This window comes from Portunus trituberculatus, chromosome 23, assembly GCF_017591435.1.
Source record: "Portunus trituberculatus isolate SZX2019 chromosome 23, ASM1759143v1, whole genome shotgun sequence".
Lineage (NCBI taxonomy): Eukaryota > Metazoa > Arthropoda > Malacostraca > Decapoda > Portunidae > Portunus > Portunus trituberculatus.
This window is the reverse complement of record NC_059277.1, coordinates 6,097,501-6,110,000: the sequence shown is the minus strand read 5'-3', so window position 1 is coordinate 6,110,000 and position 12,500 is coordinate 6,097,501. Positions and strand designations below refer to the sequence as shown.

Below are 12,500 nucleotides of genomic sequence, written 5' to 3'. Positions count from 1 at the left end.
AGGAAGGGAGAGGAGGAGGAGGAGGAGGAGGAGGAGGAGGAGGAGGAGGAGGAGCTAGTGGTGGTGGTGATGGAAGAATGGCACGAGTGGAGGAAGGAAAGAGGAAGAGGGAGAGGGAGAGGGAGAAGGAGAGGGAGAGCGATGGAGAGGGAGAGCGATGGAGAGGCAGTGCGATGGTCTGGAAATTGAAATCTGAGAATGAATCAAGACTCAGCAAATGCTCAGCACTCTGTTGTCAGCACCCCGGTGTGTTTCCAAGCAGACGACGCCGCCACCGCCACCATCACCACCACCACCACCACCACCACCACCACCACTACAACCATTATCATCTACAATACTGTTTAAACTGCTACCAACACCACCACTACCATTATCATCAACACCACTTCAACCACCACCACCACCACCACCACCACTACAACCAGTCTCATCTTCAATACTACCTAAACTACCAGCACCACTAGTACCACCACTCCTCCCCACCACTATTATCTCCCTCAACACCACTCCATCTACCACCACCACCACCACCACCATTATCATCGTTCAACACCACTTCAACTGTTAGCATCACCATTATACCACCACCACCACCACCATCACCACCACCACCACCACCACCATTACTATCTTCAACACCACTTCATCTTATCTTTCCTCCACTAACACCGTCAACACCAGCACCACCACAATCATCACCACCCCACTAACAGTACTATTCCCTTCCGTGACCTACATTACCACCACTACCACCACCACCACCACTACCACCACCACCCCAGTCACCACCACCACCACCACCACCACCACCACCACGTCTTAACATCAACCTAACGAGAAACATTCAAATTTCTCTCCAATATCGATCAATTCATGTAAAAAATGACTTAGAGAGAGAGAGAGAGAGAGAGAGAGAGAGAGAGAGAGAGAGAGAGAGAGAGAGCTTTAAAGCGATGTTGCCAAACCGAAATGGGAGAGACACACTGACTCTCTCTTTCTCTCTCACACTCAGAATTCGTCAACCACTCTCTCTCTCTCTTTGCTACTCTCCCATCACCTCCCCCCCCTGTCTCTCTCTACCTCTCCCTCTCTCTTCCCACAAACAGTCGCACAACACCAAGAAACTAACGAAAGAGGAGGAAAAACGTGCACATTTAACCAAGAGATTGTGAAGCTCCTCTGCCCTTTAAAGCTGTACGGCGAGAGAGAGAGAGAGAGAGAGAGAGAGAGAGAGAGAGAGAGAGAGAGAGAGAGAGAGAGAGAGAGAGAGAGAGAGAGAGAGATACGCACTAAAAAACTAGGATTACAGACACAGATTCAAATATTTCACAATTTTTTTTGTAGTTTTCTTCATATCTTCATCTCTCTCTCTCTCTCTCTCTCTCTCTCTCATAGGTCCTGCGGTGCCTGATGAACTAAGGGTTAGATTCTACACCTCCACTCCCCCCTTCCCCTTCACTTCCCTTCCTGACGGCAGAGGAGGAGGAGGAGGAGGAGGAGGAGGAATTGGAGGCAGTGATGGAAAGTCTTTCTTTTACACGTATGATGCTTTAATTGTATAGATTTTTATTTGTATAACTAAGAGGGAATTTTCTCTCTCTCTCTCTCTCTCTCTCTCTCTCTCTCTCTCTCTCTCTGTCCTCTTCCTTCATTCATTCCTTCACTCCTTTCCGTTTTTTACCTATTTCTCTCTATCCTCGCCTCTTGTCATCTTTCTCTCCATCCACTTACCTCCCTCCCTCCTTCCCTCATCTCTCTCTCTCACTCTCTCTCTCTCTCTGTAGGCATCCTTCGGGACTCCTATGCTTGGAAACACGTCTTCCTAATTCAAATAACTCTCTCATTCCCCTCCCTCCCTCCCTCCCTCCCTTCCTTCCTTCCTTCCTTCCTTCCTTCCTTCCTTTCTTTCTTTCCTATCTTCTTTCCTTACTCTGTCATTTCCTCTTGTCAATCCTTTTTCCCTTTATTTTTCCTCTCTTTAATGTTTCCTTGGTGACCTCTCTCTCTCTCTCTCTCTCTCTCTCTCTCTCTCTCTCTCTCTCTCTCTCTCTCTCTCTCTCTCTCTCTCCGCCTTATCCTACATCCTGGCAAACGTCCATAGATGATAAAGGATCCCAAAGACTCCTACGAGACATCCTTCCCATCCTTCTCTGCTCCCCTGCCTCCTGCCGCCCCCAACAACATACACTTTGGCCACCTCCAGGTTGTTACTATGGGTAGAATACGAGGAGGATAAGAGGGTAGTAGTTGCAGTTGTAGCTGTAGTAGTAGTAGTAGTAGTAGTAGTAGTAGTAGTAGTAGTAGTAGTAGTAGGAAGTCACAGAAGCAGCTCAGTTGTCATGTAGATACTTGTGTGTGTGTGTGTGTGTGTGTGTGTGTGTGTGTGTGTGTGTGTGTGTGTGTGTGTGTGTTTGTGTTTACTTGAGGAATCGTCTTGAGAACCTACCTTTTATCACATTTCTTCTAATATTTTCCTTTTGCAAAACACAAAATTCCTGCGAAGACATGCTGTGATACCTTTGCTCTACGACACCAAGGAAATCACAGGCGAGGCGCGGTTTCCCCAATGAACCTGACGCGTCTTTAAGGCTCGTATTCCCAAACACTTCTGCGCTTCACCTCCACAATTTCAAAAGCTTTTATATGAACTGATACGAGCTTGTTTGTGTGTTTTTACGGTTCTAGAGACAGATAGACAAGATCTTTACATTACTAACTCTTAAAACCTTGCTAATCATCTCTGTGACTTTGGGAAATAGTCGTAAGAGAGAAGAACGATTTTTAGGATGTTTTTGTGGTTCTAGAGGCAGATTGACAAGATTTCTATATTATTAACTGGAGAAACACACTCGAAAACCCCGCTAATCATCTCTGTGGCCTTGGAAAATAGTCGTGGTGAAAGAAAAAAGCGTTTCTTAATACGGACCTAAGCTGAGCAAGTTGAGCAGAGTCTTTGCCAACCATTGAGTGACTTATGAATGCTCCCATGCAAGATATAGGAGACGCAAGTGTGTAATTCTAAGGCAGGTATTGAGCAACATATCATTACTTTACGATCCTCAGGTGTGCTGATCTGACCTTAGCCTTGACGTGTCCAAGCGCACTATGAGTATACTATCAAGATGCTCAATCTAGTTACCTGTGTTTCCCTATTGAAGGGTACGAAGGTGAGGTAAGGCTGTCTCTTTCGGGTGGGTCACTTAGAAGATGGCAACAGTCTTCTACGTCTTTTTCACTCATACCTATTGGAAATCCTCTCTTGGGTTCTCCTCGCTTTTACTATTCCAGTATCTTTCTCTACACATCCTCTTATCTCTTTGTCTCTGTCTCTGTCTCTGTCTCATCACATACCAAAGCTTCCCAGTCACTCCCAAGTAGGTTTTCTTTCATTGCGTCCATAAACCTTCCTTTTTATATTCTTTTTGCTTTCTCCTGCCGGGTAAATCTATCTCCAGCATCCTTCTCTCCATATAATCTTTCTCTCTCTCTCTCTCTCTCTCTCTCTCTCTCTCTCTCTCTCTCTCTCTCTCTCTCTCTCTCTCATATCATATCCCCATACTTCCCCAGTCACTCTTAAGCATATTTTCTTTCATTGCTTTCATAAACCTTCTCTTATAGTCTCCTCTCTTTCTCCTGCCTCTCTCTCCAGCATCTTCCTTTACACGTCTCGTCTCTTCTATCGCTCCCACACAACCTCAGTCTCTCCCATTAAAAGATTGTCTTCTTTCACTGCTGTTTTCTTAGATTATCTCCCGTCATCAAGTCCTTCAGTACTGAGACGTATTTTTACCATGAGTTTTGTGTAGGATTGGAAGATTTTTTTTGACATTGGGAAGGCTCTATGGAGGTCAGAAGATTAATGGCTTAGAGTCTTCACTATTTTAACTACACACATAAGATTCTGAAGCTGTATAAAATCACAAAATAGTAAGCAGAATGAATATAGAAAAGCGTCATGGTACTGAAGGGGGTTAACAAGTTCAAGTGAATATCATTAGTTTCTTCAGGGTTATTTTTATGGTTCTACTGATAGTGAGACAAGGATCAGATATCAAAAGGGGAAAACATCCATAACTACACAAATACTTTCCTTGTGCTTATCGAAAATACTGAGAATGAGCGATTTGTGCGTCTAAGAGTACGCGTTTGTTAAATGCTGCGTACCTCACACACACACACACACACACACACACACACACACACACACACACACACACACACACACACACACACACAGACACACAGTAAAATAGAGACTAGGTGCATTTCCTAATCAACGCATCCAGTACATACAGGTGAGAGGTAGTGAGTGACTGGCTAATCTCTAAAGGTAGGCACCTCAATAAAGAGTCACATGACGCTGCCTGAATTTATTAGGAACACTTGGCTTGAGAGACGCCCAGATGTGTCTATCAAAGCAACAAGCCGAGTACGTACAGGTGAGGAGCACTAAGTAACACTAGAGCTATCAACTGACACCGTCCTGTTTAGCTGCTTACTGACCCTACAGTAACGCCCGTATGCAGAAACGCCTTCCTCTCTCACTACGACAATTTTCCAAGGCCACTGAGACAAGTAGCTGGGTTTTCATCACGGTTTCTCCTTTTAATAAACCAGAAATCTTGCTAATCTATCACCAGAACCATAAAAATACTCTTAAAAACGCTTTATTCTCTCACTATAAAAATTTTCCAAGGCCACAGATACGAATAGCTGGGTTTTCAAGACAGTTTCTCCTTTAAATAAACTAGAAATCTTGCCAATCTATCATAAGAATCATAAAAGTCTTAAAAACACGAGTATCTTCAACTGGAGCCTTTAGAAAACAGTGTTGGTGAGAGAACAAGGCATTTCAGAATACGAGCTTCTTTACTGTGATAAGCAACACTTCGCTAAACAACACGGCATGGCATCTTCTCATACACCTGCACGACACAAGATTCTCAAATTTGTGTATAATTTTTTTCTCATATTTTGGTGCCTTCTCAGGTCCTTTTATGTCCTTTTGTTGTCTAAGAAAAGAGAGCCAGTAGCATTTCTTTATGATTAACACTACAAACACTCTTGGGAACTTAGCTAATGATTTGCGGCTTTGGAAAACAGTCAGAGAGAGAGAGAGAGAGAGAGAGAGAGAGAGAGAGAGAGAGAGAGAGAGAGAGAGAGAGAGAGAGAGAGAGAGAGAGAGAGAGAGAGAGAGAGAGAGAGAGAGAGAGAGCAAAGGGTTAATAAATACAGGCTCTAGATGAAGTGATAAGGGTTTTTAACAGCTTTGGTGACAGATTAACAACACAAACACTTGGGAAAACAGGCAAACAATCTGAGAGAGCAAAGCCTTAACCCCTTCAGTACTGGGACGAATTTTTACCTCGAGTTTTGGGTATGATTAAACGATTTTATTGGCATTAGGAAGGGTCTATTGAGGTCAGAAGATTAATGGCCAGAGTCTTCACTATTTCAACCCACCACATGAGTTTCTGAAGCTGTATAAAATCATCAAATAGTCACCAGAATGAATATGAAAACGCGTCATGTTACTGAAGGGGTTGATGAATACAGGCCCAGGTGTTGTCAGGTGTGTTGTCTTGAGGTGAGCAGCGCCGCGTGTTAGCCAAGGTCGTTCATTGACTTGAAGTAGAGACGCGCAGTCCTTCCCATCTCCCTTTATGGGCGAGTGCTCGTTCCCTTTAGAGCTTGAGACACGCTAGACGCTTCCCTTTACAACTGAGGTCAGCTTCCCCTTTAGTGTGTGTGTGTGTGTGTGTGTGTGTGTGTGTGTGTGTGTGTGTGTGTGTGTGTGTGTGTGTGCGTGTGGGAAGAGATTTACGCAGTTTGACTGGTTATTTCTCTCGTCTCAGTTTTCACACGACCGGCTGGCAAACAATGAATGAATGGACGAGTCAATGAATGAATAAACAAAATGAAATAAAAAGACAACGGAAGGGAGGGAGGAGGAGGAGGGGAGGTTTCAGTACAGCTTTCCACCTCCACGCTCCGTAATTCAACACCACCCTAATGCAACTCAATCTCTCGTGTGTGGAGGAAGAAAACGTATTCCATTTACCACCACGATTGAGAGAGAGAGAGAGAGAGAGAGAGAGAGAGAGAGAGTATTAAAAGCTCCCGGAAAATAAGTCACGCATAATTCACCACCGTGAAAACACAAGATACTAACGAAAAGAATGTCACGGAATGATGAAAGAGACAGAAACGTGACAAAATCGTGAAAAATCGTGAAAACTGTGAAAAAACCGTGAGAAATTTAAGGCACTGAGGAAAAGAATGTCACGGAATGATGAAAGAAACAGAAACAAATGGAAAATGATGATGATAATAAGTAAACCAGAAAAAAAAAAAAATCCCTGAAAAAAATGAACTAAAAACAAAACTGCAAAAAGTCACGGAATCCGAAAAAAACTAAGAAAATTAACAGAAAAACAAGAAAATTAACAAGAAAAATAGATAATAGCGATAGAAAAAATAAAAGAGAAAAAATAGAAAAAAGAAAGTGATGAATAGAACCAATGAACAGAAGGGAACGATTCACGGATGGCGCACAGATAACCGTCACTTCCAGACACACACACACACACACACACAGGACAACGAATGGCGCGGAAAATATTAGACATAATGCGAATAAATAACGGGATTGGTACTCAAATAAAGGGAATTGGTACTCAAATAAAGAGGATCGGATCTCAAATAAAAGGGATTGGATCTTAGATAAGGAGGCTTGGTACTCACTTTGGAGGACGCCATGTCGGATACGGATCGGTGGGTCTGAATGGTCTCCAGCTGATCCAGGCACCAGTCCAGCTCCTCCAGGGTCTCCAGCGCCACCTTCGTGTACGTCTCATCTGCAACAGAACACACCCTTGTTAATCACAGACTTGTTGATGCTTCTTATAGAATTGTTGATGCTTGTTATAGACTTAATACTTGTAATAGTGGTAAATATTTGTTATAGACACTTGTTATATACTTCTTGTTAATAGACTTGATATTTGTTATAGACTTGTTAATTATAGATTTAATACTTGTTATAGAGTTGTAAATATTTGCTATAGACTTATAGATACTTATAGATCTTTATTTATATACCTATACTTGTTATACACTTAATACTTGTTATATACTTGTTAATACTTATTATACTTGTTAATATTTGTTATATACTTAAAAATATTTGCTAATACTTGTTATAGACTTGCACTTAATACTTATTGTAGACCTGTAAATACTTGTTATATAATTTCTATTACTTGTTATAGACTTGTTAATACTTGTTATATTCTTGTTAATACTTTTTATGCAAGAGAGAACTGACCTAGGGGAACAAAAATAAAAAGAATAAAAGCTCACTCAGTTCCCAGTCTCCTTATAGAGCTGATAAAATTAGCCACAATTTTATATATGTTAATACTTTTTTTTTATTTATACCAAGAGGGGTTTTCACGGAATTTCTGGGCTAAAGAGGATACTTTTTGGGGTACCTCCTATCTCAAAAGCTCACCCGCTAGGAAACCGTTGCCCAGAGTGAGGAAGCCCAACCTACACTCGGACCGTGGACTATAGATTTGTTAATATTTGTTATATACTAGTTAATATTTGCTCTATACTTGTTAATTGTACACTTCCGCTACATAACACGTATTTCTTAATCAGATTTCCAGACTTATACTTCTTCTACAGCTATCTTTTCACAGTTAACAATGATTTACTGCTGCGTGATCATACATTCAGACATTTTCTTATTCTACAGCCATCTTTTTTACACTTTTCAATTATATACTTTCATTACATAACTCGCATTTTTTTTTATATCAGGCAGTCAGACATTTTTTTCCCCCATACAAAGGAGGAAACACGACGTGGAGAGAGATGAAGGAAATTTAGTGGTAAGAAAAGATGGAGGGAAAGATGAAAATGGAAATCTGGTGAAGAGAAACATGGAAGAAACACGAAAGAAGAGAATGAAGAAAATTTTGTAGCAGGAAAAGATGAAGTAAGGGAAGAAAGTGCAAATTTAGAGAGGAAAACCTGACTTGACTTCATTTAAGAGATGGAGGTTTCAAGACATTTATCCCTTTATTTTGGCTAACTCTCTCGGACCTACAAGGGGACTGGCGAGTAAGTGGTCCTTTCTTTTTTGTTACCCTTGGCTAGCTTTCCCCTCTAACATAAAGAAACCCATTAATCTGAGACAAATAATGGATAAGAAGCTACAAAGCGAAAAGAAAACGAGAGTGTAATACTTTGAAGGCAACAAGGCGAGTGAATCTTCAGTAATTGTAACGCAGAATGGAAACTTCGCGAGGTGACAAACAAGCTGCGTGTGTAGCGGGGCGGGGTGCGGGGGTAGGCGGGGCAGGATGGGGTGGAGGTTGGGGAGGTCAGAGGGGAGCGCCACACCTGCAGGCCGCCCAATGCAGGTGTGTGTGGTTGTCTTTCCGTGACAAGAGACATAATGCAGAAAATAGCAAGTGTCTGATGCAGGAACAAGATAACAGCCCGCCTTGCTCTCTCTCTCTCTCTCTCTCTCTCTGGGTTTTGATTCGTATTTTTCCTGTATTTTCTAAGCTTTATCTTCAATCTTTAGCATTTCCTTATCGTCTCTCTCTCTCTCTCTCTCTCTCTCTCTCTCTCTCTCTCTGGCTTTTAATTCCCGTTTTTCCTGTATTTTCTAAGCTTTATCTTCTGTCTCTTGCATTTCCTCCTATTCTCTCTCTCTCTCTCTCTCTCTCTCTCTCTCTCTCTCTCTCTCTCTCTCTGGGTTTTAATTCGCATTTTTCCTGTATTTTCTAAACTTTATCTTCTATCTCTAGCATTTCCTTCTCATATCAGTCTCCCTTCACTTTAAGAATATTCTCCTTCTCTCCAGTGACAGTCTTATTTCAGCTTAATATTTCTCCCTTCGCTTGCATCACACTTTCCTGCGCTTGACTTGAGGAAGCAAGAACAAAGAAAAATAGAATAAATATAAACAAAAACTGAGCCGTGTTTATGAGAGGGAAAGATTATGTGTCTGTCTAAACGGAGATGCTTTTACCTTACAGACAGACAGACAGACAGACAGACAGACAGACACACACACACACACGACTTACTTGCAACTGGACGACGTGTATGAGAAGAACGATGATGAGACGAAGGAGGAGGAGAAGGAGGAGGAGGAAGAGAAGGAGGAGGAGGAAGAGAAGGAGGAGGAGGCGGAGAAGAGCATTTACTTTTCGTCATCGCTCATAAAATCACTTCATCGAAACACGAGGTGAAATGAAACAGCACCCACGTCACCTCACTTCGCTTCGCTGTTACTTCACTGTCTACTGATGTATTTACTTATATAGGAAAGAGTCAGAGTGGTGTTAGAGTGTATAGGGACGAGTTAGAGTGGCCCAGAGCATATAAGGACGAGTTAGAGAGGCCCAGAGTGTATAGAGGCGAGTCAAAGTAGGTCAGAATGGGCTAGAGTGCCAGGGTATACCGTGCCTGGCTCTAGTGTCCTCCTGGCACTGAATCAGAGTGAGGCGTGGTGACAGACACTTTGCTCTCTCACCACGACTATTTCCAAAGATTAAAGAGATGATTAGCTTGGTTCTCAGTACTGTTTCTACTATCAATACCGTAGAAATCGTGTTAATCTGCCATTAGAACAGTAAAAACTCTGGAACACCAGCGTCACTTCCACTAGAGTCTTTGTACAGTGGCAGGGCGGCAGTCACAAGTGTTTTCACAGTGTACAGAGATGATTACTCGGGATTGCAGGACTGTCTCTGCCTTAGATAATGTATAAAAAACGTTAATTTGTCACTGGAATCATAGAAACACCATTAGAATCCCGTGTCACTGCAAATGAAACCTTTGTACATTGGCGGTGTACAAATATGATTAGTCGGGATGTCAGGACTGTCTCTCCTTTAGATAATGGATAAAAAAAAGTTGATCCTTCACTAGAACCATAGAAACACCCTTAAAAACTTGTGTCACTGCAAGTAGACCCTTCGTATAGTAGCGATGTGTTTCTAGAGTTAATCTGTCACTAGAACCAAAAAAACACCCTTAAAATCTCGTGTCACTACAACTAGAGCCTTTGTATGCTATCAGTAAGGCTCTAAAAGTGTTGATCTGTCACTAGAACCATAGAAACACCCTCAAAATCTCGTGTCACTTCAACTACAACTTTTGATTAGTGTCCGAAAGGCTTTAGAAAGTGTTGATCTGCCACTAGAACCATAAAATCTCGTGTCACTTCAACTAGAGCCTTTGTATAGTGGCGGCGCTGCTCTGAGGTTGGTAGGGGACTGAGTGTGTGTTGGTGGGATATAGAGCGATTAGTCTATCTGTGCTCGAAGCGTTTCCTGTCCCTTCACTGAGTTTGGAGGTGCGGCAGCAGCGGTCACGTGGCTAAATATTGGGGGAGTGTCACAGCTGAGGGACGCTTCTTGGTAACGAGTGAGTGTGTGTGTGTGTGTGAGAGAGAGAGAGAGAGAGAGAGAGAGAGAGAGAGAGAGAGAGAGAGAGAGAGAGAGAGAGAGAGAGAGAGAGAGAGAGAGAGAGAGAGAGAGAGAGAGAATTTTCTTGGTATAGCAAAGTTTGAAAAAGATTTGCTATTTCCTCTCCTCATCGCTTCTCTTCCTCTTCCTCCTCCTCCTCCTCCTCCTACTTCTTCTCTTCGTTCCCGTCCTCGTCGTTCATCTTGTCAAACACACAAACACACACAGACAAGTTTATCAAGTCCTTCTCCACTTCCTCCTTTTGCTTGAAACATCCTAATCGCTTCCTCACTTTTACCTTTTTTTATGTCTTTTTCTCTTCCCGGCAGTCTCGTTTTCTCCTTGGCTTCAATATAGATCATTCGAAGGAGGGACAAAAATAAACTTCAAAAAACTGTCCTTATCTGTCCTTCTCTCAGCCTTGCCTTCCTCATAATTATTTCCATGCATTGCGAGGAGATGGAAGAGTAAGGAGGAGGAGGAGGAGGAGGAGGAGGAGGAGGAGGAGGAGGAGGAGGAGGAGGAGGAGGAGGAGGATTTTCTTGAAAGCCACAAAATGATAAAAATGACGGTATAGATAACACACACACACACACACACACACACACACACACACACACACACACACACACACACACACACACATAGTGTAGATGACTACCTTCAATAACAGGAAAAAAAGTATACAATAAAAAAGATAATAATAGTCTTCCATGAATTAACAGTTAAGCAAAGACAAAAAAAAAAAAAGGAGATAAATGAGAGAAGAAAGACATACTAACACACACACACACACACACACACACACACACACACACACACACACACACACACACACACACACACACACACACACACACACACAAACACATACATAAATAAACGATGAGTCACATGCAGAAATACACACAAGCACACACACACACACACACACACACTCTCTCTCTCTCTCTCTCTGTCTTAGCATAAAAGCTTCACGGAACACCATTGGTCACCTGTCGTACTTAACGAATCACACCTGGCCAGCCAAACCTTTACCACAAGTCAACAAGTGTTCATCTCGCTTCTCAGTAACCTTCCTACACACACACACACACACACACACACACACACACACACACACACACACACACACAGCACCACCACCGCCCCAAACCTGCTGTGAGGGGGCAGAAGAGGGAGGGGAACATTCTCGCCTCGTACCCTCCCTGTCACACCAAATAGATGCTCCCAGTGCCAAGAGAGACGTGTGTTTTTGGGTGCCAGTGCCTTCAGTTCAGTTTTGTTTGTATGTCACCTCGCCACTGTTAGCCAGGTGTGTTGGTGTGTTGGGGTTTACTGATCCCAATTTTGCTGGTTAGTTTTATTGGTTAAGGAATTATTTGGGAGTTCTTGTATCTTGTGTGGTGGTTTGTTAGTTTCATTGGTTAAGGGTTTCAAGTAGCACCAAATATCCCTTTTTCAGCCGTGGAAGAAAATAGTTATGGTGGTTTTGTTAGTATGTCATCTCGCCTAGACAAGGTGGTGGGGTTTAGTGATGTTAATTTCACTGGTTAATTGCGATTCTTGTGTTTTTTTGACTGATGTTTTGAGAGTGGTCTGCAGTAATTTGCATTTCGTGAGTGGCTTTAGAATAATTTGCATTTCGTGAGTGGTCTGGATTAATTTAATTTCGTGAGTGATCTTTAATAATTAACATTTTGTGACTGGCTTAGACCAATTTGCATTTCGTGGCTGGTTTAGAATACATTTCGTGATTGGCTGAAAATAATTTGCAATTCGTGATTAACTTAGACTAATTAACATTTCGTGACTGGCTTAAACTAACTTGCATTTCGTGTCTGGCTTAAAATAATTTGTATTCCGTGACTGGTCTAGAGTATTGCTTTGTTAATGCCACCTCGCCACTGCCGGTCAAAAAAAGTGCTTTGGCTTCACTGGGGGTCCGATTTGCTTCAGTCTTGCTTCACTGGTTTATAATTAGAGTGGCTTTGAATGTTGTGT

At 42.3% G+C, this 12,500-nt stretch overlaps 1 protein-coding gene across 6 annotated transcripts in view; it reads right to left on the bottom strand.

Annotated features, from left to right (window-relative positions):
• Positions 1–12,500, bottom strand: part of LOC123507691 (cAMP-specific 3',5'-cyclic phosphodiesterase-like) — a 617,094-nt gene that overhangs the window by 50,337 nt on the left and 554,257 nt on the right. For all 6 annotated transcript variants that reach the window (XM_045260825.1, XM_045260827.1, XM_045260822.1 and 3 more), the window contains one exon: positions 6,748–6,860. In XM_045260825.1, the coding sequence (XP_045116760.1) occupies positions 6,748–6,860 (113 nt within the window). The remainder of the gene's footprint in view (positions 1–6,747; positions 6,861–12,500) is intronic.